The sequence below is a fragment of the Geotrypetes seraphini genome, chromosome 4 (genome assembly GCF_902459505.1).
Source record: "Geotrypetes seraphini chromosome 4, aGeoSer1.1, whole genome shotgun sequence".
NCBI lineage: Eukaryota > Metazoa > Chordata > Amphibia > Gymnophiona > Dermophiidae > Geotrypetes > Geotrypetes seraphini.
In genome coordinates this window covers 173,971,000-173,998,763 of record NC_047087.1, presented here as the reverse complement: position 1 = coordinate 173,998,763, position 27,764 = coordinate 173,971,000, and the positions used below count along the sequence as shown (strand labels likewise).

Genomic DNA, 27,764 nt, shown 5'->3' with positions numbered 1-27,764 from the left:
TTGTTCACGGAAGAAAATCCTGGAGAAGGACCAAGATTGTCTGGCAAAGTTATACAGGAAAATGGAGTATATTCTGTGCCGTTCACGAAGGAAAGTGTTTATGAACAACTTGAAAAACTGAAGGTGGACAAAGCGATGGGACCGGAAGAGATCCATCCCAGGATACTGAGGGAGCTCAGAGAGGCTCTGTCGGGTCCTATTAAAGAGTTGTTCAACAAATCTCTGGAGATGGGAGTGGTTCCTCGGTATTCTGACCTCCTTAATGTCAAAAGTTCAATATCTCCATTCTCGCAACAAGTTCGCCGTCCTTTAATTAGACCTCTCTGCAGCTTTTGATGTCGTCCATCATGAAATCCTAATTTACCAACTCACCGAGATAGGCATTAACTCCACAGTCCTTGACTAGTTCTCGAAGTTCTTACGCTCCTGCTCCTACACAGTCAACATGAAGGGCACTTCTTCCTCCCCCTGGAACCCGATATGTGGAGTCCCACAAGGCTCACCTCTCTCTCCTATCCTTTTCAACATTTTCATGTCCTCCCTTAAACTTCTCCATCTCTCCCCACTTGAAACAGTTTACACTTACGCAGATGACATCTTTGTCCTCCTCGAGACCGACCGGAACCTCACCAACCTCTCTGCGAACATATCCTCATGTATATCGAACCTTCAATCCTGGGCCCACACTGTGCAGATGAAACTGAACGAATCCAAAACAAAACTTCTCTGGCTCGGCCCAAAATTGGACCAACTGCCCACCTCCATCCCACTGTCCTCTGGCCCCACCCTGAATCTTGAATACTCAAATAAAATTCTGGGAGTCATCATTGACTCCACACTTTCCTTCAACGATCACCTCAACTCCCTAATAAAAAAATGTTTCTTCAGCCTTCACATGCTAAGGAAAGTGAGAACCTGTTTCCATCAAAAACACTTTGCCGTCCTTGTCCAATCCACCATCCTTTCCAGACTGGACTATTGCAACTCTATCTACCTAAGCCTAACAAAGAAAAACCTTCAAAGACTCCAGCAGATTCAAAATGCTGCTGCTAAGCTTATCTTCGCAAAAAGCAAATTCGATTCACCACTTTTGTCCAAGCTCCACTGGCTTCCGATAATCTCCTGAGTCCACTTCAAATGTGCCTGCCTTACTTTCAAGATCCTACACGGTATCCTCCCCCCTTTTATTCCTCTTTCTTGGAATTCCTCTAACCCCAATTCCACCAGATCTACCCAAAAACTGAAACTTTCCTTTCCCTCTCTAAAAGGCGTTTCCCTTGTAGGAAAACTAGGTTCCTCCCTCCCTTTCAGAATCACTGAGCTCTGGAACAACCTTACCTCCCCTCTTAGGAATCTGAGCTTCCTCCAACTCTTCCGTAAACATCTGAAAACCTGGTTATTTTCAAAAATGTAACTCCTCCTCTCTCTGGTTACTCTGTCCTAAATTTTCTCTTCATTTTCTCTTTTCCCTTCACTGGAGTTCCTTTCTACCCTAACCCTTGTTAACCGTGTCGAGCTTTGCGAATGTAGAGATGATGCGGTATACAAACCTAAGGTTTAGTTTAGTTTAGTTTATTGGAGAAGAGCGGATATGGTCCCTATTCACAAAAGTAGTCACAGGGATGAAACGGGAAACTACAGGCCGGTAAGCCTCACTTCTGTTGTCAGAAAAATAATGGAAGTGTTGCTGAAAGAAAGCATAGTGAACTTCCTAAAATCTAATGGGTTACAGGATCCGAGGCAACATGGCTTTACTAAAGGTAAATCTTGTCAGACGAACCTCACTGAATTTTTTGATTGGGTGACCAGAGAGCTGGATCAAAGGCATATGCTAGATGTAATTTACTTAGATTTCAGCAAAGCCTTTGACATGGTTCCTCATAGGAGGCTCTTGAACAAACTTAAGTTAGGACCCAAGGTGGAGAACTGGATTAGAAACTGGTTGATGGACAGACGCCAGAGGGTGATGGTTAATGGAATTCGCTCGGAGGAAAGAAATGTGAGTAGTGGAGTCCCTCAGGGTTTAGTGCTGGGGCCAATCCTGTTCAATATGTTTGTGAGTGACATTGCTGAAGGGTTAGAAGGAAAGGTTTGCCTATTTGCTGATGAAACCAAGATTTGTAACAGAGTATACACCGAGGAGGGAGTGGAAAACCTGAAAAAGGATCTACAAAAGTTAGAGGAATGGTCTAATATCTTCCAACTAAAATTCAATGCAAAGAAATGCAGAGTAATGCATTTGAGGATAAATAATTGGAAGGAGCCGTATATACTGGGAGGTGAGAAAATGATATGCACAGATGAGGGGAGAGACCTTGGGATGATAATGTCCGAAGATCTAAAGGCAAAAAAACAGTACGACAAGGTGGTGGCTGCTGCCAGAAGGCTGTATAAAGAGAGGCATAACCAGAAGAAGAACGAAGGTATTGATGCCCCTGTACAGGTCATTGGTGAGGCCCCACTTGGAGTATTGTGTTCAGTTTGGAGACCATATCTGGCGAAGGACACAAAAAGGCTTGAAGCGGTCCAGAGGAGGGCTACAAAAATGATAGGAGGTTTGCGACAAAAGACATATGAGGAGAGACTGGAAGCCCTAAATATGTATACCTTAGAGCAGGGGTGTCAAAGTCCCTCCACGAGGGCCGCAATCCAGTCGGGTTTTCAGGATTTCCCCAATGAATATGCATGAGATCTATTAGCATACAATGAAAGCAGTGCATACAAATAGATCTCATGCATATTCATTGGGGAAATCCTGAAAACCCGACTGGATTGCGGCCCTCAATGAGGGACTTTGACACTGTAGAGGAAAGGAGGGACGGGGAAGATATGATTCAGACGTTCAAATACTTGAAAGGTATTAACATAGAACAAAATCTTTTCCAGAGAATGGAAAATGGTAAAACCTGAGGACATAATTTGAGGTTGAGGGGTGGGAGACTCAAGAGCAATGTAAGGAAATTATTCTTTACTAGTCTTATAGCCCGTTACATTAATGGGTGCTAGAATATATGTGTGTGTGTCTGTCTTTATTTCTTTCTCTCTCCTTAGCCGCTTTCTTTCTTTCTGTCTTTCTTTTTCCTTGGCTGTCCATCACCACCCCTTGCCTGCTCTCCCTGTCCATTGTCTCTTACTTTTACCTCCCCTGTGTCTACCAGCACCCCTTCACTGCTCTCCTTATGCAGCAGCAGCCCATCTCCCTTTGTTTTACCTCCCCCCTGTCCAGCAGCACCTCTTTCCTTCTCCCCCTGTCCAACATTAGGCCTCCGTTCCTTTTTATTCACCCCCCGTCCATCTGCACCTCTTTCCTTCTCCCCCTGTCCAGCAGTAGGCATCCCTTCCTTTTTCTCCCCCCTCCTCCTTCTTATCCCTATGATACACTTACCTTGCTCTGCCCCTGATCAGAGGATCCCGACAGCTGCCCAGTTGCACCCATTGGAAAAGTTCCCTCTGCCGCATTCCGCACCCCTCCTGACGCGACTCCCGCTGTCTTTCTTTCTATCTGTCTCTGTCCCTGGCCCCCTTTGTCTGTCTGTCTGTCTGTCCCTGGCCCCCTTTGTCTGTCTGTCTTTCCTGCCCCTGTGTCTTTCTTCTTTTCTTTCTGTCTCCTTTCCTCCCTCTGTCTGTCTGTCCGAAGCAGCATTCCCTCCCCCTCCATTTCCCTCCCCCCACACTGTTCCCTGTGCACCTGCCCCTTTGTCTTTCTTCTTTTCTTTCTGTCTCCCTTCCTCCCTCTGTCTGTCCATAGCAGCGTTCCCTCCCCCTCCATTTCCCTCCCCCCACACCAGTTTCCTGTGCACCTGCCCCTGTGTCTTTCTTCTTTTCTTTCTGTGTCCCTTCCTCCCTCTGTCTGTCTGTCCAAAGCAGCATTCCCTCCCCCTCCATTTCCCTCCCCCACACCAGTTCCCTGTGCAACAGCATTAGCGTTTCCTCTACCCCCCTTTCCCTTCCCGCGGTCCCGACTACAAACGCAGTCCCGAGTCCTTTGCCGCCCCCACCTTCCCTTCCCGTGGGCCTGACTACAAACCTGGCAATTTAAGCAGCGTGTACAGCAGTCTTCACACGCTGCTTCGGGTCCTTCTACTGCCCTGATGTACTCTGACACGTCCCTGATGACATCATCAGAGACGCGGCAGAGCAAATCAGGGCAGTAGAAGGGCCCGAAGCAGCGTGTGAAGACTGCTGCACACGCTGCTTAAATTGTCAGGTTTGTAGTCGGGCCCGTGGGAAGGAAAGGGGGGGCGGCAAAGGACTTGGGTCCCGGGCAGCGGAAAGTTGCTGGGCTCCTCGGTGGGGGCGCTGAGCGGCCGCGATCCCTCTCCTCCCAGGACCCCCCCCCCCCACTGGAGGAACGGAGATCGGCGGCTGGCTGCAGTCCGGCTTGTGGAGGCGATCAGCGGCTGGTGACTTATAAGCGCGCATGCGCACTCCTGCGACCACAGACCTATTGATCACGGAAGCACGCAAATAGGAGTGTGCATGCGCGGCTAGCCTTTTATTATATAGGATGGAGAGGGTGTGGATGCATGGAATGTGCTCCCAAGAGAGGTGGTGGAGATAAAATGGTGACAGAGTTCAAAAAAGCATGGGATGAACACAGAGGATCTAAAATCAGAAAATAATAGTAAATATTGAAGAACTAAGACCAGTACTGGGTATATGTACTGTAAATGGCCGTTTGGTGGAGGATGGGCTGGGGAGGGCTTCAATGGCTGGGAGGGTGTAGATGTACTGGAGTGAGCTTTGACGGAGACTTCAGTAGTTAGCACCTAAGAACAGTACCGGGTATAGCTTTGGATTCTTGTCCAGAAATAGCTAAGAAGAAGAAGAAAAAAAAACAACAAATTTTTAGATTGAATCAGATTGGGCAGACTAGATGGACCATTCGGGTCTTTATCTAAACTAAACTAAACTAAAGCTTAACTTTATATACTGGGTCATCAACCTAAGGAAGCTTGAGTCGGTTTACAACAATTAAATAAAAACAAAAAAAGTAAAAACAAAGGTTTCAAAAGAAATTAGTTTTCAAAATGTTTGGCAAATAGAAAAGTTTTTAGAAATTTACGGAAAGATTGGAAAGAACTGGGGCTCCTCAAAATTAAGGGGAATTCATTCCATAGTTGAGAAATGAAGATCTTAACTCCGTTAATTCCTTTTCTAGAAGGAAGGGAGAGTTTAAATTGTTGGATGCCTCTTGCAAAGGAAAATCTGTAAGCATTCCATCATAAGGGAACGAGGGGAATAAAAATGCCATATAAAATTTTGAAAGAGATGCAAGCACATTTGAATTGAATTCTAAGATAAGCCGGGATCCAATGAAGACTCGGGAGCAAAGGGGTCACATGGTCAAATTTTTTTCCAAAAATTAGCTTCGCAGCTGTATTCTCGATTAATTGTAATCGTTGGAGACAGATCTTTGTGATGCCAAGATAGATAGCATTGCAATAATCTAGTCGAGATAATATGATTGATTGGACCAAGACAGAGAAACGTCGATGATGAAAAAGAAGTCTAACCTTCCTCAACATTTGTAAACTAAAAAAGCAGGGAATTTGACCAGGGAATTTATTTGGTCCTTAAAGGTAGAAGAGGAATCAAAAAGGACTCCCAATATCTTAGAAGAGAACTCGATCTGCAAAGAGGCCTCATCTACTATGTTACTATGTTTTACTATGTTTAATTCATCATACTGGCACCAATAATCAAATACCACCAAACAATCATCAAAAAACTCAAACACCTGTCCAGCAAACCAGATAAAATCAAATTCTGCAAATACCACCACATGCAATGTAATAAATTCTGTACACAGTGTAGAAGCAACGTAAAGGCTAGGCAAAATAAAATTGCAGAGGCAAGCAAAAGTCACAGTGGTTTGAACTAGAGAATGACATGGGGAAAAAATTTGTCTCAGCCCCATCCCTGTGAGCTCGCTCCCGTCTCCGTCTTATACCCGCGAGCTCCGTCCCCCCCGTCCCCGTGAGCTTGGTCCCCGTCCCCGCAAACCATCTGATCCCATCCACTCAAGCCTCGAATTGTTTTATACTGAACTTATTTTCTTAAAGTATAAAAAGAAACAATATTCTGTACAATTGTCGTTTTATAAATCAAAGTTCTGGCTGCTGAACTAAAGAAAGAGATGTTCAGCTGGCAGGGCTTTGTTTATAAATTTTTATCAACACAACTGATATACTACTTTATCCTATACTACTTTATCCTAAAGCAAAAAAAGAAAAGATCTTCTCTTCATTCAATTCCTTCCATCCACTGTCTGCTTTCTCTCTGCCTCTTCCATTTGTTCTGTTACTTTGCCTCTCCCTTCCATCTCTCCCTCCACCCCCCCCCCCAAATTGGTCTTGGACCCATCTTTTTCCCTCTGCTCCCCCTATAGTCTGGCATCTGTCTTCTTCCCTTCCAGCATCTTATCCCCACTCTCTGTTCCCCATTTACCTTCAGCGTCTTCTCCCCTCTCTTCCCCATTTCCCTTCAGCGTCTTCTCTCCTCTCTCTCTTCCCCATTTCCCTTCAGCGTCTTCTTCCCCATTTCCCTTCAGCGTCTCTTCCCCATTTCCCTTTAGCATGTTTTCCCCTTTCTCTCTTCCCCATTTTCTTTCAGCGTCTTCTCCCATTACATTACATCACATTACATTGTGCTTGTTAACCACGTAACCACAAATTCAACGTGTTTTGTAAAAGACTATTAACAATAAGCATAGTACAAGTGAGCTAATTAATCAGATACTTGTACTATGCTTATTGTTAATAGTTCTAACATGTCTATAAGAATAGGCTGTGAGCAATAATACTCGGAATTCTTTATCATGAGAAGCAGCTTGGTGTGCTAGTGTATGATCAAGACATTTTTTACTTCTACAGCCTTGGACAGAAGGGAAGTTAAACAAGGGATGAGTTTTTCTACTGTTTTTATATGAAGCTAAGGAGAATCTATTGACCAAATAAGGAGGAGCTGATCCATACTCTACTTTATAGCAAAAACAATCTAGCTTAAACAGCATCCAGGCTTCCATAGGAAGCCAATGCAATTCACAGTAATAAAATGTGACATGGTCGTATTTCTTCAGGCTTAGATCAGCCTGTCTTCTGTGTTCTGTATTAGTATCAGTCTCCCTAATTCTTTCTTGGTGATTGTCGGATAGACAATGTTGCAGTAATCAAGAAGACTCAGTAATAGTGACTGTACTAATAGTCAAAAAGCAGCAAACTTGAAATAAGATTTAATTGTTCTTAGCCTCCATAAGGTGAAATAACTTTTTGCGTACTACTGCATCTATCTGAGTCTTCATAGTGTGATGCTGATCTAAAACAACTCCTAATATTTTAATCGTCAGGACTGAGTTTTAGTTTAAATTGCTGCATCCAAATAGACATCTGTTTCATTATAGTCTCAATTTTAGAGGTGATCTGAGATAGAACTCATAGTAATGTCATCGGCATAGCTGAACATTACAATATCCAAACTACTCAAACGCGATCCTAACGATAAAAGGTAAACATTAAACAGTGTAGGTGAAAGAGGAAAAGCTTCCACAGATGCGCTTGACTTCAGGTAGGCTCCAGCTGTTTGAACACATTAAATTAAAATGCACCACAAAGGTAAGGGGGGGGAGGGAGGGAGATGTGGCGGTGATCAATTGGTAGATAGGAAGGAGAGAGGGGGCCACATGCGATTGGCGACTGCATGTTCCCTTCCTTAACTGCAGAGACAAGGCCATTCTCCGCTCTACAGGGCAGTGGATGGCCTTGTTCCTGTATCTGCGGTGAACACTTGTTTTTCCCCCACCTTTTTGACGGGTTACCCGCAGCTAGCCACGGGTAACAGCCACATATCATTCTCTAGTTTGAACCAATTTGAAGACAAGGCATAGGCAGGTTAGAACAAAATTGAAAAAGCCTGCCAAAATCACCAAATTATTGACACTTTGTTGTGTCTGCCCGAAAACGTTTAATGAAAGTGAACTATAAAATGACCAACGACCAGCACAAGGCATAATTAATATGGTAAGTGTATTCAGGTAAAGCCAAGGCGAATGGGTATCACCCGGTATATAACACACTTCAAAGGAGTGTTGGAGCAGGGCAGGAAGGGGTGATTCTGAGAGGCAGGAGACTAGGTATGACGCCGGGCCTGTGGTGTATCTGTGCGGGGTGTGGGCAGCAGCCCCCTGGGGTAACCACAAACTATTGGCAAGAAAACAACAAGCACCCCCAATACACCCACAGGCAAGATTCCCACAGGCAGGGAAAAAAACAGGCAAAGGATCAGCAGCGGTGGCAAGCCCTCGGCAGACGACCTGCCGGCATGAGCTCTCTCCTAGCAACGGGGCAAGCTGCTGGAGAGACGGAGCCAAGTGGTGCTGGCGATCTACCTCTGACCCCTCGGCGATTTACAGGTAGATCGCGATCTACCTGTTGTACATGCCTGTTGTATCGTTATGGAGAGTGCATTTTCAATATGATATAAACAGGATGGAGTTGGTCCAGAGGATGGCTATTAAAATGAGCATTACATTGGTGTCTTCTATCCCGCCAATACCTTTCAGTTCTAGGCGGTTTACAACAAGAGTTGGCCTAGGCATTTCCAGGGAGAATACATGGTTAATAGATGTAGTATGCGTCGGGATATGTGGAGGGTTGATCAGGTTTTATTAGATCATTTGTTAAATTTCTTGAATAGAAAGGTTTTAAGTTCTTTTCTGAATGTTTTGTAGTTGGGCATTATAGTCAGCAGATTGGAGAGGTGGTGGTCTAGTTTCGCTGCTCTGGTGGCTAATAGTCCGTCATATATTATTTTGCTTTGTATACCTTTGACTTGGGGGGGGGGGGTTAAAGTGTGTATGAGTTCTCCTTGCTCTGGATTTTTTTTTCCTGTTTAGGCGGTTGCTCAGATAGCTTGGTCCGTTTCCATTTAGGGCTTTGAATAGGGTGCAGTATTGTATGCGTGCTTGTACTGGGAGCCAGTGTGAATCTTGGAAGGCGGTGGTAATGTGGTCATATTTTTTTTTTTAATCAATAAATGTTTATTGAAAGTTTTTTTGTTTGAAAATATACAAACCAAAATATAAATATCAGGGACATCAAATTGGAAAGCAAGCATACAAAGATCACAACAAAAAAGAAATCTACAAGTCTCATAAAGCACCCCCATCGATACAAACAGCAGAAATTGCTCCCAACAATACAAACAAGCCCCCAATATTCATCAGTAACCAGAACTCCACAGTGCCCCCCCCACCCTCCAGCTCCACCTCCCTCAGAGAGGGACTCCCTGTTGTTTCTTCAGGAAAGTCCCCCCAACCACAATCCCCTCCCCAACAGAAAGAAGCTCAAAATAAAGATTCAATTTTTTCAAGTATTCGTGTCCAAGTCCGGATGTAAGTATCATAGTTACCATGTCGCTTTGCAATAGACAGCTCCATTTGAAAAATAAACTGAAGTTTTAAAGTCCAATCCAATCGAGTAGGTGCTAGTCCCTGTTTCCAATGAGCAGCAATCAAGCATTTAGCTGCCGACAATCCCCAGCGTCGAAGCTTAGTTTGCCAAGAATATAAACTAACATTATAAAGGCCTAACAAACATCCCTGTGGAGAAAAGGGCAATAAAATTTGTAACAAGTGTGATAAACATCCCACAACCTCCCTCCAGAAGGGCTTTAGAACAGGACAGTCCCACCAAATATGCAAAAAGGTCCCCAAAGCCAACCTACATCTCCAACACAATGCCGAAACGCTAGGAAACATTTGATGGAGACGTTCAGGTGTATAATACCGTCTGAGGACCACTTTATAGGCATTTTCCTTAATAAGTGCACAAGAGGAGGCCTTGCCTATTTCCATAGTAATCAGAGCCCACTCCTCAACAGAAAAAGTACAGTGCAAGTCCACTTCCCAAGCCCGTTGGTAGAGAGCCGGAAAAGAAAAGGAGCCCCGAATATATTGGTAAAGAACAGAGATAGGTTTAGGAAGGTTCCCAAGAGTGACCCACATGTGAGCAAAAGGATCGATAGATTGAATGGGCCCCCTATCCCACTTCTGAGAGTGAAGAAAATGACGTATCTGAGAATAGGCCAGAAAATCTCCCCTGGGCAAGGCAGCACTAATCCGGAAGGTTTCAAAAGACACCAGGACCCCCTTCTGAAGCACATCACGAAAGGTATATAACCCTATTTGTTCCCACCGCACAAAAACAGAACTCTCCCTACCGGCCGGGAACATGGGCTCCTCCCGCATCGCACCAAGAATTGATGGGACCACCCCAGCTCCCCAACGCCGTTGAGTAACACACCACACTTTCAAAAGATGTTCCAAAAACAGATTCCCAGGAACCGCCAATTTCCGAACACCAAGGGAAGAGGACCAAAGCCAATGTTTCAAACAAGGGCGTCCCACAAAATGTTGTTCCATGCGCACCGCCAAGTTAAAGTCAGCGATCTCCCAATCCAATAAAAGTCGTAGTTGAGCGGCCCGGTAGTACCAAAACAGATTGGGCACCGCACGCCCCCCTCTATCCCTGGCCGCCCACAAAACAGCTCTAGAAATACAAGGAGATCTCCCCTGCCAAATAAAACGAAAAAACAAAGTATGTAACTGTTTCAACACCAGATAGGGGACAGAAATCGGTAACGTTTGAAAAAGAAAAAGCAAACGGGGTAGGACATTCATCTTTAAAACTGCAATGAGACCCCCACCAAGACAACCAAAACCCGTTCCAGCGTTGAATATCAGTCCGGATTTGGTGAATAATCCTTGCATAATTAGCTGTATACAATTGGGATAGATCAGCTGGTAAACGAATCCCCAGATTGCGGATAACCCCAGGAGCCCAGCGAAAAGGAAACCAGACAGCCAAACGATGTTGATAATCCTCCCCCAAGTTAACACTCAACAACTCAGATTTATCCATATTTACCATAAACCCCGAAACCTGCCCATACTCCAAAAAAAGATCAACCAGAATTGGCAACGATTCCTCCGGGTCCCGGACATACAATAACACATCATCGGCAAATAGTGCTAAACGATGTTCAATATCCCCCACCGTCACACCCAATAAGTCTCCATGTTCTCGAATACGAATGGCCAGAGGTTCCATAGAGAGAGCAAAAAACAAAGGAGACAAAGGGCAACCCTGTCGAGTGCCTCTCGCTATGGAAAAAAACTTGCTATAAACCCCATTAATACGCACAGTAGCCCTTGGAGCCGCATAAAAGGCCAAGGTCAAAAAGAAAGCTCCCAAACCCATCCGAGTCATCACCTGCCATAAAAACTCCCATTCAACTTGATCGAAAGCCTTCTCTGCATCAATCGCCAAAAAGGCAATTTTAGCTGAAGTCCGCTGTGCAGCCCACATAAGATGTAACGTGCGTCTAATATTATCACAAACCTGCCGTTTTTGAACAAAACCAGATTGATCCAAATGCACCAAAGAGGGCAATACCCGCCCCAAATGAAGAGCTAAAACTTTCGCTAAGATTTTTGCATCAGTATTTAATAACGAAATCGGCCGATACGATCCACACCCACTAGGATCTCTGTTTGGTTTGAGCAGGACCGAAATCCCGGCCTCCCCCATAGTGGAGGGCAACGGGGAACCGCCCCGTACCCCATTCGCAACCCGAACCAACAACGGAGCAAGAACCTCATGAAAAAGTTTATAAAACTGATTAGTATACCCATCCAGGCCAGGTGATTTACCCAACTTCAGATTAGCAATGACTCCCAAGACTTCTCCTAATTCAATAGGCTCATTAAGCAATTCTCTATCCGCGTCCGAAAGTTGAGGAAGCCTTAACTCCGAGAGGTATCCCTCAATAGCAGTGGGATCTCGTCCCAGCGAGGTCCGATACAAATCAGAATAATATTTAAGAAAAACCGAGCTAATAGCCGAATCAGTACGATGCATCGTACCCCCCGCATCCCGTATCATCGTAATTGCTGCTCTCGCCTGTTTTAATTTAATTAGCCTAGCCAAGCGAGATCTAGGTGTATTATTATACTCATAAATCGTTTGCCGCAATCGCGCCCTCAAAAATTCATATTCCTCCATCTGCAGTAAAGAAAGTTCCGCCCGTACTTTAACAAGATGCTCATATACTAAGGGATCCTGGTGTCTCTGATGCAGCCTCCCCAACCGCTCCAGTTGTTCATGAAGTGTCAATGAACGCTAAGCCCATAGACGCTTAAGACGAGCACCCCATTTTATAAAAATACCCCGTACTACCACCTTCAGGGCATCCCACAAGGTTGCATCATTGACCGTATTATTATCATTAATCTGAAGGTATTGATCCACTGTCACGCTCACCTCCCGAATCACAGCTGGATCCTTCAATAAAGACTCATTAAGTCTCCAAAAACGGCGTCCCTCCCCATCCCAATAACCCGTACAAGCTACCCATACTGGCGCATGATCAGAGACTTGAATAGCTCCAATTTCCGCCATTCGAATCCCACCCCATGAATTACGATGGACCCACAGCCCATCTATACGTGCATATGATCTATGTGCATGTGAATAGAGAGTATAGGAACGCTGTGTGGGGTGCAACAACCTCCAGCAGTCCACCAAGCCCAGAGAAGAAAACAAAGACAGTAAAGCCCATCTAGCAGCCTTTGACAGAGACCAAGTCCCACCCACAGAGTGATCCAAAGTAACATCTGGTGTAACATTAAAATCCCCACCAAGATAAACAGACCCCTTCACAAAATCGACCAGATCAGCTTTAATAGACCCAAAATAGCTGGCCTGACCTGTATTGGGGCCATACAAATTGATAAGGGTGACGGTAAGGCCCTGTAAAGTAGCCACAAGATCCAAACATCTCTCTGCACTATCACGATAAACTTGATCAACCACAAGCCCCAATCCCTTTCGTACCAATATGGCCAAACCCCCCACCTTCTTCCCCGGTATCGACCCCTGGTGGGTCCAGATCTGGTCATAAGAGTGGGAACGTAAAACTGCCACATCTCAAAGCCTCAAGTGTGTTTCCTGAAGTATACAAACATCCCATTGCATGCAAACCAATTCTTTATACACAATACTACGCTTACCTGGACTATTAAGTCCATTAACATTCCACGAACCTACAGTAAAAAGCTTCTCATCCACCCTCCCCTTCCCTCCCCCCACCTGAACCCCCCAGACCCACCCCCCTCCCCCCACCCCCCACCCCTATGCTGCATCGAACCCTTTGCATTAAGATTCGCCAGCATACAGAAAGTGCAATCCTCTCCCAAAGGCATTTATCACCACTCTCAAAAACATTGAAACAACCAAAGTGCACATCCACAAACATACGCAATATGCCACACCCCCTCCCCCCAGCCTCACTCAACTTCCAAGCACTCCGCAAACTCACCAAACCCCCTTCAATCCAGCAAAGGCATCCCCCCACCCCCCAAATCCAAACAATCAGTTAACAATACAACCCAACAACACTCCCTGTATTAGAATTCTGTGTCTTACAGAAAGTCACAAAGCTTTGGAAGCGCCGGATCCAACTAAAGTCCCCAGCGCAACCAAGCACACTCATACAGGCTCAACTAAAGCCAAAGAACCAAATCCGGCTCTTCAGAAGTAGTGCAGTGTCCAAACCCAGTCAGGATTGGGGTTTCACCGGTTTCTTGCCAGAGCGCAACGCCGTACTCCAAGTCGCGCTCTGTGCCGAGGTGGATGCCACAGCCAGGGGCCGGTCTTCCTCCCTCAAGGTCCCACAGCCCAGGGCTGGCATCTCCGTCCAGGCTTCCGACACTGTGCTCACCCTCCAAGATGTCCCATTAATGGTCAGCCACATCCCGAAGGGGAAGAGCCAACGATATTTATGGCCCCCAGAGCGCAAGGCGTAGGTGACATCTTTAAATGCCCTGCGCTTCTGCAAGGTAGACCACGCCAGATCTTGGAAAACTCCCACCGCCAGGTCCTTCCACCGAAGTGTAGCTTGTTGTCGGCCAGCCAGCAAGATCCGTTCCTTCAGCGTAAACTCCCCGAAGCAAGCAATGATATCACGAGTGCCCTGGGCTCGTGCAGCTCCCAGACTGCTATGGGCATGTACCAAAACTATGGTATCAGGCAGGTCAGCTCCATCAGCTCTCAGCAAATGCTCACAGAAGTCCCGTACTAATGCCTTGCAATCCCTGTACTCCTCAGTTTCAGGGATGCCCTTAAAGCGCAGGTTGCAGCGCCGAGACCGGTTCTCCAGGTCCTCAACTTGGGTTTGGAGGTCCCGGAGTTCTGAAGACAGGCGGGCCGAGGTTTCTGAATTAGAGGTCACCGCTGTGTTAAGGGTAGCCACGTGGTCCTCCGACACCGAGACTCGGGCTCCTAGCTCACCGAGCTCCGACCGCAGCTCCGCTATCACCGCTCGCACATCGCCCCGCACCCCAATAATTTCTGCTTTTAGCTCTTTAAATCAGCCCGTTATGGACTTCTGGGGCACATCACCAACCTCCCCCCGCTGATCAGGGATACCTTCATCTTCTGACTCCGATTGAGTCACCGGTCCGGCCGCCATTTTTTTTTCTCCCCCATGCTGCCCACCGCCTCTGGGCCCGATTTCTCCGGCGGGTCACCAAAGAATTTAAATTTTTCTAGGCGCTTTCGGGTCGCCATGAGAAGGGGAGCCCGGACAGCCCAAATTTGTGGCAAAAAAACGCACTTTGGAAGCGCCAAGCTCAAAAATAACAAAAGCCCGACAGAGCTTCTGCTTCACGCTGCCATTCAGCAAGATGATGTCACTTCCTCTCATGTGGTCATATTTTTTCAGCGAGTAAATCAGTCTAAGAGCTGTATTTTGGAATGTTTGTAATTGTTTTAGCATGTTGGTTGGGCATGACAGATATAGGATGTTACAGTAAGTAGTCCAGGAGTCCTAGGATTAGCACTTGTACCAAGAGTTTGAATTGTTCATTGTTGAAGTATTTTTGGATTTGTTTTAGGTTGCGCATGGTTGCGAATGCTTTCTGGATCGTTTTGCTGATTTGAAGTTGCATGGTGCAGCAGTTTTAGGTTGGGTTGCATGGGGTATGTGATGGAGTCTATTTCTAGGTTTGTTATGGTTGGGGGTTTTGTTTTTTTTTCTAGAAGTAAGAAATTGTTTTTGTCTTGATTCAGCTTTAATTTGTGGTCTCTCGTCCTTTTGACACTGTTTCTAGTGCAGTGTGTAGTTTGTTTGTTTTGTTGGGGTTGGTTTGGTCGAAAGGCAGGAGGATGGTGATGTCATCTGCATAGCTGTATGAAGTTAAGCCTATTTCATCTAAGCGTGTGCCGAGTGTGGTTATGTAAAGGTTGAAGAGTGTTGGAGATAGGTGGGGAGCCTTGGGGGACTCTGCAGGGGTTGTTCCAGGATTCTGACTGTTCCTTGTTTGCTTTAACTCTGTATTTTCTTGAGCGGAAGAATCCATCAAATCAATTGTAGACTCTGCCTATGATTCCTATTGCCTCCAGTGTTTGTAGTAGGATGTTGTGATCTACTAGGTCAAATGCCGCTGTGAGATCGAGTTGTATGAATAGCATTTTTTTGCCTTTACTTAGGTGGTATTTAGCTATGTCTAAGAGGGAGACTAGTAGTGTTTCTGTGCTGTAGTTACCTCTGAAGCCTGATTGTGAGGAGTGGAGTATGTTGTGGTTTTCCAAGTATTCAGTGAGAAGTTTTGCTACGAGGCCTTCCATTAGCTTGACGTAAAGCGGTATGGAGGCTATAGGTCTATAATTGGATGGCTGATCTGTAGCTCCCTTTGGATCTTTCAGGTTAGAGTTTATGATGATTTTGGATAGGTCTTGTGGAAATTGGCCCTCTGTTAGCATGTAACTAATCAACCACATGAGGTGGGTGCAGAATTTTGTACTGGCTGCTTTTAACAGATATGGGGGGCAGTGGTTGAAGTCGCAGGCTGCATGATTTTATTTGTCGTAGAGTCTTTCTAGGTTGGGCTATTGTAAGTTTGGGAAGTCTGACCAGTTTCTGTGATCGATGTTTCTTTATTTTACTAAGATCACTTATTCTGTTCTGCATGCAGTGCATTAAAATTGCAATTTTTTAATTTTAATTTATTTAATTTATTTAACTTTTAATATGCACACTTGTTCTCTTGTTCTATCTATCACTATTTAGGATAACATTGTTTAAACATCTTTTATTATGTGTATATATTGTTGTCTCATTTTTTTAATAATAAATTTTATATTATATTTGTGCCTAATAGGACCCCTGACGAAGGTTTGTCCGAAACACGGACCGTGTCGGGTCCCTTGATTGGTAAAAGGGTTTGCATATAATTATTTTGTCACAATAAATTTTGCCTATATCTTGTACAGATCTGCAGTTTTGTTTTGTTTGCTCTTGGTTGGTTGTCTACTGCAGTTTAGGTTGGGACCACCTTCCTCTCCTTGTTTTGTTGCCCAGTTTCTGTCTGCTGCATAGGCCTCTTTTTCTATGGGTGGTAGTGAGATTTCGTCGAGATGGCTTGGGGTCCCAGTGAAAGTGTTTTTGGCTTTTGAGATTTTGTTTCTGAAGAATTCAGCCAGTTGGTTTGCTGTGGGGGGAGGGGCAGTATTGGTGGCTAGGTAGGGTTTGGTGTCTGTGAGTTCCTTTAGCAGTTTGAAAAGTTTTTGGGTGTTTTGGATTTCTGTGCCTATTTGACTGGTGCAGTATGATTTTTCTTTTTTCTTTTAGCTTTTGTTTGTATTGTTTGTATATGCTGGGAGGAGAGAAGCTGATATGCACGGACGGGGAGAGGGACCTTGGGGTGATAGTGTCCGAAGATCTAAAGGCGAAAAAACAGTGTGACAAGGCAGTGGCTGCTGCCAGAAGGATTCTGGGCTGTATAAAGAGAGGCGTAGTCAGTAGAAGGAAGAAGGTGTTGATGCCCCTGTACAGGTCATTGGTAAGGCCCCACTTGGAGTATTGTGTTCAGTTTTGGAGACCGTATCTGGCGAAAGACGTAAGAAGACTTGAGGCGGTCCAGAGGAGGGCGACGAAAATGATAGGAGGCTTGCGCCAGAAGACGTATGAGGAGAGACTGGAAGCCCTGAATATGTATACCCTAGAGGAAAGGAGAGACAGGGGAGATATGATTCAGACGTTCAAATACTTAAAGGGTATTAACATAGAACAAAATCTTTTCCAGAGAAAGGAAAATGGTAAAACCAGAGGACATAATTTGAGGTTGAGGGGTGGTAGATTCAGGGGCAGTGTTAGGAAATTCTACTTTACGGAGAGGGTGGTGGATGCCTGGAATGCGCTCCCGAGAGAGGTGGTGGAGAGTAAAACTGTGACTGAGTTCAAAGAAGCGTGGGATGAACACAGAAGATTTAGAATCAGAAAATAATATTAAAGATTGAACTAGGCCAGTTACTGGGCAGACTTGTACGGTCTGTGTCTGTATATGGCCGTTTGGTGGAGGATGCGCAGGGGAGAGCTTCAATGGCTGGGAGGGTGTAGATGGGCTGGAGTAAGTCTTAACAGAGATTTCGGCAGTTGGAACCCAAGCACAGTACAGGGTAAAGCTTTGGATTCTTGCCCAGAAATAGCTAAGAAGAAAAAATTAAAAAAAAAAAAAAAAAATTAAATTGAATCAGGTTGGGCAGACTGGATGGACCATCCGGGTCTTTATCTGCCGTCATCTACTATGTTACTATGTATTGTTTGTTAAGTATTCTCCAGGTTGTTTTTGTGTGTTTATTGGTTGTCTTTCTCCATTTTCTTTCAAGACGTCTGCATTGTCGTTTGAGCGTTGTCAAAACCATTTGTCTGAGCGTCTGCAGATTCTGTTTTTTATTTGTGGTTGTGTCATGTCTTCAAGGATGGCTGTGCTTAGAGTGCACCAGTGGTTTAGGAAATCCTTGGGGTTGCCATCTTGGATCATGGTGTCTACTTTGTTCCATGATTTAAGTGGGTCGATTGTTTTGTGTGTTTCGTATGTTAAGCTTTGGTTATTTTGTTTGGTTTTGCCCTGTGTCCAATTGATTTTGAAGGTGTACCTGTAGTGGTCTGACTAGAGGGTGCGAGACCAAGTTCTGTTTGCAGTGTGTATTTCTTGTGTGGTGGATGTTTGGGACATGAAGGCAGCTATGTCAAGTTGGTGGCCCTTTTCGTGTGTGGTTTGTGGGTCCAGGATTCTGTAGTTTTGAGGCATGCAAGGAAGTTTTCTGTTTGGAAAATTTGTCTTCTAGGTGCAGGTTAAGATCACCCAGGATTAGGTTGTATGCTGATGTGAGGGAGTTTCTGAGAATAAATTCTTCAAATTCTGCTTTTGCTATGTTCCATTTTCCTGGTGTTATGTAGCAAAGTAGGCATGTTAAGGTTCCTTTGAGTGTGGGGCTCGATAGTTGGCATGTGAGTAGATTCATGTGTGGGGTGGAGGCTTTGTCCTGTAGGGCTATATTTAGAGTGTTTTTGGCTAGGATGGCTAGTCCTCCCTCTCGTTTTTTGTCTCTGCAAACTACTTGGATGGTCTTTGTCATAAAGCTTAGGGAGACAAACTTTAAGATCTCAGTATGTATAGTTTGGAGGAATGGCAGGAGTGGGAAGATATGATAGAGACATTTAAATACATGTGGCATAAATGCACTTGAGGAGAGTCTTATTTGAAAACAAGCTCTGGAATGAGAGATCATAGAATGAAGCTGAAAGGGGAGATACACTCACCAGTAACCTCAGAAAATACTTTTCATGGAAAAGATTGTGAATGCATGGAATGACCTCCAGGTGGAGGTGATGGAGATGAAAACTGATCCACAACCAAGCTTCCTAGTTTTCCTTACTTCCTTTCCTGCTGATATTAACCATCCCCAATCTTTCCCTTCTCCCTAAGCCACTGTGCACCTTAACACTTCACCCTTCACTCTTCAAACTCACTGCCACTCTTCCTCTTATCCTCTTCCCTCTTCTCCGCTCTAAAGATCCTACACTTTCTCCCACTCATTTGGTCATCCCCTCTCTCCCTGCATGCGCCTCACCCATGTTGTAGCAGCAGGTGCTCTCACCTCCCCTACCCTCACCCGTACCTTTCTCCTCCTGCTTTCTGTTGGGGGACATCAACTCCAATCCTGGTCCTCCCACCCTACTCTTTTGGTCCACCTTACTCCTAAAGGCCAAACTCCAATCATGTTTTGCTCTGGGAGGGGGGGAAACATAAGGGGGCCATGAAGAGACAGGCAGGCATGGCGCAACAGAGAAAACAGGCAGGCAGGGGGGCCAAGGAGAGACACAGACAGACAGACAGCATCCAAGAGATGAAAAAAAAAAAACCAGACAGACAGACATCTACTCTAGCACCCATTGTAATGGGCTTAAACACTAGTATTTTATCTATAATAATAAAACCCTAGAGCCCGTATGCGCTATTGAAACTTTGTGATCCCTGCCGCTGTGATTTCTGATCCATGGCCACGTTCCATTTTAGAATGCGGCGGCAGGGATCACTCTAGCCACTCCCCTCCTCCTGCCCTCACTCACCAACCCCTGGAGGAAGTGCAGGCAAGCTCTCTCCCTTCCCACGTCTTCGCCACCCCGATTGGTGCTGGTGGCGACGGCGGCCGGGAGGAGGGCTTTGTGGAGCTCCGCCACAGGCCAACACCTTCACAATCTCCTGAGCTGCGTCCTCACCACCCCGATTGCCGGCGCTCAGTCTTCACGCTTCCGCGACGCAGGCGGGGATCGCAAAGGGTAAGGGAGCTGAGTCAGTGGGGGTTGGGCTGGGAGGGGAGAGAAGCGGTCTGCCTCGGGTTTTTCAAGGCCTAGTTTCTTCGGGCAGCAGCAGCGTTTACAATTCGCTGCTGTTGCCGGCTTCAGGCCTTCCTCTCTGGCAGGTCCTGCCTGCTTTCTGTTTTCAGGAAGACGACCCGACAGAGAGGAAGACCTGAAGCCGGCAACAGCAATGAAATGTGAATGTTGCTGCTGCCCGATGAAGTTTAAGGAGGAAAGGGAGCAGAGGGGGAGAGAATGGCTTGGAGGGAAGAAGAGATGGCAGGGCATGGAGGGAAGGAGGAATGTATGCCAGACCAAGGGAAAAGGAAGGAGGAGATGCCATATGGAACAGAGAGAGAGAGGGCGGACACTGGATGGAAAGAGAAGAGAGGGCAGTGAATGGAAGGGGCAAGACAGAGGATGAACAGAAGATAGAAGGGGTAGAGAGAAGGAGACAGACACTGAATGGAAGTGTGGGGGAGAGGAGGGACAGGGGGAGCAGACGTTGGAAGGAAGTGGGGAGGAGAAAGAAAAAAAGGGCACATGCAGGATTGAGGGAAGAGGATAGAGTTAGAAACAAAGATAGACAGAGGGCCAGGAAGAGACAGACAGAAAGAAAGACAGACAGACAGCATCCATGGAGAGAGAGACAAATTTAAAAAAACCAGACAGACATGTACTCTAGCACCCATTAATGTAACGGGCTTAAACACTAGTTATTTTATAATGTCTTTGGGGCACAGATTTGCTGTTATAGAATACTAGCTTGGCACTCAATATTTTACTGCCAACATTTTAGCACCCTATACAAAATAGCCTTCTAAATGTCCACGTCAAATTAAGAATAAAAACTTTTCAAGTCCGTGGAAAATTATGATAAAATATTGCTGAAAATAATATGGTTTCTTTTGTTTGTAGGTGGTAGAGACAGACCCAGAGCCAGCCCACAATGTTCTGGAAGGCCACAACCGAGAGCTGGAAATCCTAATTAGTGCAAATGTCGATTATGCCCAGTTTATGTGCAAAATGGAAAATGTACATTTCAAGGACACTCTACTCTTCCAGAGCAGAATATATGAGTGAGTAATAAAGTTGTGAAAGGAAAAACTCCAGATGTTGAAATCAGAGTCAAGACAAGAATACAAGGGACTATGGTAAAAAGTGGTACTGGAGCCAGGCCAGAATATAATAATGGGTAAAAAAAAAAGTAAGAATCAAATACAAGACAGAATATAGCTAGGATGAACAGAGACCAATCAAGTCATACAGCAAGAGTATATAAATAAGAAATAAGTAATGACAAAATATGCACATTAATATAAAGGACAAATATCAAAGGAAGTAATGAATATAGTAAAAATGAAAGTTTATAGAGCTTTTCTTAATTTGTTGCATTAAACAATGATGAGGCAAATGTAAAACTGAACAGTAAAATATAGTACATGGAGAATATATAGGGGTCAATGTTCGGTATCCCTAAGGGGGTTTCAAATTTCCAAATACTTTGTATGCATAGGTCTGCAAGTTAATTTTTAAAAGGAAATTCCCTTTAAAATTACCCTTTGGAAATTTGAGGGCTAGCAGGGAACATAAGTACTTTTTTTTATCCATATACGCCTACATTGCAGATACATAATTCACATAGAATAGAATACACAGAGATTTTAAAATGAAATCCCTGCACATGCTTTACCCTCCATGCCTCAATCTCAACCCTAGCTCCATCCCTTTATGTTATAGTTAAAAGCATGTTTGCAGACATACAGCAGGTAATTTTATAGTTAAACACATGCATAAATAAGACATGTATATTTTATCTTCTGCAAACAATATTTCAGAATGAAAGAATGTATACACATCTTTTTGAAAATTACTCCAAAACTTTATGGGCCTAATATTAAAAAATACTTTTATGTTTCGGGGTTATATTGATTGCATAAACTTTATTTTAAACAAAACCTGTGTGGGTGATACAGAAAACATTGCTTGTTCATAGTGCTGTGGCAGATTATATTAGTAAAAATTACCATATGCTGGGAGCCTGGGTTGGAGGCAGGCCAGGGTTATCTATATAAATAGATATCCAGAAAGCAATGAAATTAAATTATTGTCTGGATAACTTATCTTTTTAACCCCTCTTTTATGAACGCATAGCGCGGGTTTTAGCACCGGCAGCAGTGGTAACTGCTCTGACGCTCATAGGAATTCTGTGAGTGTTGGAGCAGTTACTGCTGCTGCCGGCGCTAAAACCTACACTATGCGTTTATAAAAGAAGGGTAAGTTAGGCAAAAGAAATAGCAAGCTTAACTCGGATTGATAAGTGGAAGTGCCAGCTGTTGCATCAATATCTATTCAGTAGTCCTGATTAATAGTGATAATTGCAATTGAAGAGAGATTTTTGAAGGTTTCTTTCCAGGCAAATAGGACTACAAGGACGTTTCAACCATTTAACTTTAAGAAACTGGACAACATCTAGATGAGCCTCTAAAGAGGAATTTTGGAGACTATCACTATCATGACCTTGGAAAATATCCATGGTGCTGTCAAGAGACTTGATAAGGCAACTAAATCCTCTTTGAGGTTTAAAGATGTTAGAAATTCTTCTAATTGAACAGACGTTATCACAGAGTACAGAGTTTCCAGTCTGAAAAGTGTTGTACTTTTAGTGCCTTTTTGACATGCTTGAGATCTAGAACTGGATGGTAAAAGCATCCTTTTTTATGAACTGCAAAGCACATGGAATACCTGCCAGTTCTCAACTCGCTTGTTGGAACAGGATGAGCTGCGTAAGAACATAAGAATTGCCGCTGCTGGGTCAGACCAGTGGTCCATCATGCCCAGCAGGCTGCTCATGCGGCGGCCCTCTGGTCAAAGACCAGCACCCTAACCGAGACTAGCCCTAACAGCCTCTGGAAGAGCGTTCCAGATTTCTACAACTCTCTGAGTGAAGAAGAACTTCCTTACATTTGTACAGAATTCCACTTGCCTTTTTGTGAGTGCATTGCACAAAGGTTCAAAGCAAAAATCTGCATGTAGATACAGAAACTCCAGTTGTATCCTTCCCTTATGTTCTCCTAAGACTCACTTCTTGTAAATCTTTGATAAACAACCTTCAATGAACATGTTCAAAGAGTGAACCTCGACCCTATCATTGGTAAGTACAGAAAACATTATTTTTGTCGCTTCAAAAGGAGGATTATCACTGTTGAAAATAAGATTTCTGAAAGGTTTCTCTGACTGGTAATGTTTAGCTTCCTGAAACCTGAAGCAAGATTGAGAACTGAAAGGAAGCTTTCGAGTCTTCTCTAGGCCTTCTCCAAACAGCTTACCCCAAAATGGAAGCCTCACTAATCAGCTGCTCAGTGCCAGAGCCAGAGCCATCCTTTTGTAGAGACAGCTAGAATCCTTTGTTTTGCTGACACTCTAAGGAGGTCATACAAGGAATCTGCTAGGTAAGATAAATGCACTTCAGGTGAAGGAAGGAAATTGGATCATGTCTTCCAGGAACAGGACTGCTACACCCAGGAGAGAGACGCTCTGGCTGAATAGGATCTGCAAATACTAGCCTGTAGGCTTAGGATAGCAATTTCAAAAGTGATCTTTAAGCTTCTAATCTGCAATTGTAGACATCTTTAAGATTGATACTTTCTTCCATTGGAATAGTAGTTTTCATACTGACCATTGTGATTAAGGCATCCACACTAGGTAACTTGAACTTACCTAATTTATCAGGGTGGACAGGGTAGAGTCAAGTCATAGCCTGTGCTATTTTATGATTGGAATCTAGTGTGTCCCATTAAGCTGTACTGAGTTCCTGCTTAGCCTTGTATATATTGAAAATCTTGGAAAGCCTCTTTGTGCCTGATGTTATAGAATGAGAAGTTGGAGGAAATGAGAAGGAAATATTTAGAATTTCCAGAGCTCTAGTAATAAAAGTAGACAGTTCTTCCTTTAAAACATTGTCACAGTAGGGTCATCCTTTTCAGTATTACTGTATATCTAAATATAAGTCGAGACCCCCATTCCCCCCCAAAGCACAAAAAATGATTGACTCAAATATAAGAAGGGGGATTAATATTCAAGTGCCTTGCCTGCCAGGATTTGTACCCAGTGTCCTCTCCCTCACAGTTTATAGTTTATTTAAAATTTGATAGAGGCAGACCTCGGACGTGAGAAGCTGCGTGCGTTCAAGAGAGGCAGGAGGGAGGAAGCTGGAAGAGAGGCAGAGGGGAAACTGAAGAAGCCAAAGTGGTAGTGAGCCGGAGCGAAGTCAGGTAGCTTGGGGTAGCGGCGAGAGGGAGCTCCACCCACCCCCACCGCGCCAGAAGAAGCGTCAGCGCCCGGGCTCCCCCTTAACAGGAAGGGAATCGGAGCGCGAGGCAGACCTCGGACGCGAGAAGCTGTGTGCGTTCAAGAGAGGCAGGAGGGAGGAAGCTGGATGAGAGGCAGAGGGGAAGCTGAAGAAGCCGAAGAAGTGGTAGTGAGCCAGAGCGAAGGCAGGTAGCTTGGGGTAGTGGCGAGAGGGAGCTCCGCCCACCCCCACCGCGCCAGAGGCAGGCGCCATTGGCTTAACAGGAAGGGAGCCAATGGCGTGCAGCCGTTCGGCGCGCGGCAATGGTGAGCGGCAAAGGCGCTTGCCTTAGCAAAAGCGCCTTTGCGAAGGAGCCAGGAAACTAGGCCGCCCAGCAGAGTGACCTAGAACGTAAGCCACAAGTTCTTTTCTCTTTTTCTTTTAGCTAGCTACACAGCAGAGACCACTTTTCGCACACTACACACCAAGAGGGGAATTCAAGCACTCACCAAACACCAGCACCACCAGGCTCACAACAAAGAGGGAGACAGCAAACAGGAAACCAGCCAACAGGAACAGAAAGTTCGCAACACACAGCCCAGACAACTCAGAAGGGGAGCAGGAAAGGATCACCCAAAGAATTCAGAAGATGAGCTTTCCAGTCTTCTGCACCAGCTGCAATATGTATGACTACCTCCCCTCGGGGACTCGGGCGTACATTTGCAGTCGGTGCATGGAGCTGGATAGCCTGAAACGGCAAGCCCAGCTGCTTGAGGAGACAGTGATGGGACTAAGAAAACTCTCAAATTTGAAGAGGAAATCCGTGAACAGGAGAAGCTACTAATGGAGTCCAGTAGACTTGGGGGTGGGTCAGTAGAGTGGGCAGACCTGATGGGCTATGGCCCTTATCTGCCGTCATCTTCTATGTTTCATCTTCTATGTTTCTATGAGCTCGAGAGATTCATTGAGGAAGCCCACCAGCAACATGTGGAGGCCCCAGGGCTGGAGAACTGTACCCAAGCAACCCAGGAAGAAGGCCTAGATGGGAGGAGAGGAGACACCACTACAAGCACTGATGGGTCTGAACCAGAGACAGAGGGCCACCATTCACTTAGAGAAAGAAGGAGACTGCATGGGAATGTATCACATGAGAGAGAAGATCAGCCCTGCACCATGGATGTGGACATACGAACCCCAAGGAACCCCCGAATAAAGAAGATGGGGATCATCGTAGGAGACTCCATTATACGACATGTGGACAGCCACACCGCAGGAGGAAGAGAGGATAGACTTGTCATTTGCCTGCCCAGAGCAAGAGTGAAAGATGTGGCCAACAGGATCACCAGAATCATAGACAACACAGGAGGAGAGGACACTGCTGTGCTTATCCACTTGGGAACCAACGATGTGAGCGGACGGAAGTATGACAGGGAAGAAATGAAGGGCCAACTCCGCTCACTCAGAAGAAGACTGAAAGTCAGGGAAGTGAAGGTGGCCTTCTCAGAGATCCTCCCGGTACCAAGAGCGGATGAGAAGAGGCAAGAGGAACTGCGAGCGATCAACGCCTGGATGAGAAGATGGTGTGAAGAAGAAGGCTTTGACTTCGTGCGCAACTGGACAGCATTTTGGGGAAGAAGCAGGTACTATAGAAAAGACGGATTACACCTCACCAAGGAAGGAGCAAGAGTATTGGCAGGTAACATGAAGAGGGCCATTGAGAAAACTTTAAACTAAAAGTCAGGGGAAAGCCAACAGTCAACCACCAGTCGATGGCCTGGGCGACGAAAAGCCCTGAAGAAAGAACTACGGACAACTACTCAGACATAGGGGGAGAAGACCACAAAGAAACTGAGGGAGACAGCGTAGGAGCACAGACAGCTACCACGAAAGTCACAGTAGGGGTTGCAAAGCTTGGAAAGCTTAAGAATGGATCACAAAGGGAACTTAAATGTATGTACACGAATTCTAGGAGCTTGAGAAACAAAATGGGAGAGTTAGAGACAATAGCAAGATGCGACGAACTAGAAATCATTGGCATAACAGAAACATGGTGGAATGATGAAAATGAATGGGATACAGTACTGCAGGGATACAAGCTATACAGAAAGGACAGAACAGGGCAAAAGGGAGGAGGTATTGCCCTATATGTTCAAGAAGGAATAGAATCTGTTAGAGAGATGAAGACAGAGGGGAATGAGAAGTTGGAGTCCCTTTGGATTAAGATTCCTAGACACAACGGCTCAAAAAAAGGATGAACGCAATTAAATTGGTGGATCAGGCATGGTCCCTACTGAAAAATACTATCACAGAAGCACAAAATCTCTACATTCTGCAGATATCCAAAGGATGGAAAAATAAAAGCAAAGGAGAACCAGCATGGTTTACTTTTTTTTTTTTTTAGTTCAATCATTTTTATTAGCAATTTCAAGTATACAACAGTCAGGCAGGAATGACCTATATGTTAGAACAATGACATCGAAATAGATATAAGCTGTCATTTGTGCCCCAATGCATAACAATAAAAACTCAATATAATAAGAACAAGTAACAAAAACCAGTAGCACTGGCCAGACGTGTAAACAGACAATGACATAGTTATAATTTAGTGATATACAATAGTGATGTGATACAATTATATTGTAATGATGTACTAATATTAGGCTAAACACAGCAGACAGATTGACAAAATGGTAGTGTTTCAGTAGAATTATAACAATATGGTCACACAAATATAATTAATAGCATCAAGTGTATTAGAAGCATCAAGTGCATCAATTGTTTATTGTTTATTCAGTTTTTTGATTAAACGCTTTTTCGAAACTACAAAGCGTTGTACAAGGTTTAAAATAACATTTAAACAAAAATATAACAATTAAAACATACATTTCTATGAAAACTACAAGACTGACAGCAATTACGTACTAGGTAAATACGGACCGACAGGCCCCTAGACACAAATAGGGAGAGGGGGGAAATACAATTGATATAGAAAATGTGAGAAACATTTAAGGTAAACACAAAAGGGACTGAGAAAATAAATGTAAAAAACAAGAATAGGTTAATCTCTAAAATACAATTGATCAATTAAAAGCATCTTTAAAAAGAAAGCACTTTAAATTGCTTTTAAAATATTTTAAGTTTTTTTCCATTTTTAAGTATAAAGGAAAAGTATTCCAGATCATAGGGGCTGTCACAGAAAAAATGGAGGTGCGACGTGTACCAATTATTTTTAAAGATGGAATGTTAAGATTGTATTGAGAAATAGTTCTTAAAGCTCTCGGAGGGTCATATGGAATCAAAAGTCTGTCTATAAATGCTGGCGTATTGGTCTGCAAAGTTTTGAATGTCAGAAGGGCGATTTTATAAGTTACCCTGTGTGGGACAGGCAACCAGTGGGCATTTTGAAGCAAAGGAATAACATGATCAAATTTCTTTGCGCCCGAGATTATCTTAATGGCCATGTTTTGGATAAGCTGCAATGGCATCAGTAGCATCTAAAGAGGTGAAGGATGCCATAAGAGAAAAGAAGAACTCCTTTAAAAATGGAAACGCGAAAGAACTACTGAAGCCTGGAACAGCCACAAAGACGATCAGAAGAAATGTCACAAGGCGGTGAGGGATGCCAAAAAGGTCTATGAGGAGAAAATAGCGCAAGAGGCCAAGAACTTCAAGCCCTTTTTTAGATACGTAAAAGGGAAAAAACCCACTGGACGACCAGGGAAGAAAAGGGTGCATCAAAAAATGATAGACAAATTGCTGACAGACTAAA

At 44.5% G+C, this 27,764-nt stretch overlaps 1 protein-coding gene across 6 annotated transcripts in view; it reads left to right on the top strand.

Annotated features, from left to right (window-relative positions):
- Positions 1-27,764, top strand: part of HYDIN (HYDIN axonemal central pair apparatus protein) — a 1,718,235-nt gene that overhangs the window by 1,459,640 nt on the left and 230,831 nt on the right. For all 6 annotated transcript variants that reach the window (XM_033943280.1, XM_033943278.1, XM_033943277.1 and 3 more), the window contains one exon: positions 20,623-20,783. In XM_033943280.1, the coding sequence (XP_033799171.1) occupies positions 20,623-20,783 (161 nt within the window). The remainder of the gene's footprint in view (positions 1-20,622; positions 20,784-27,764) is intronic.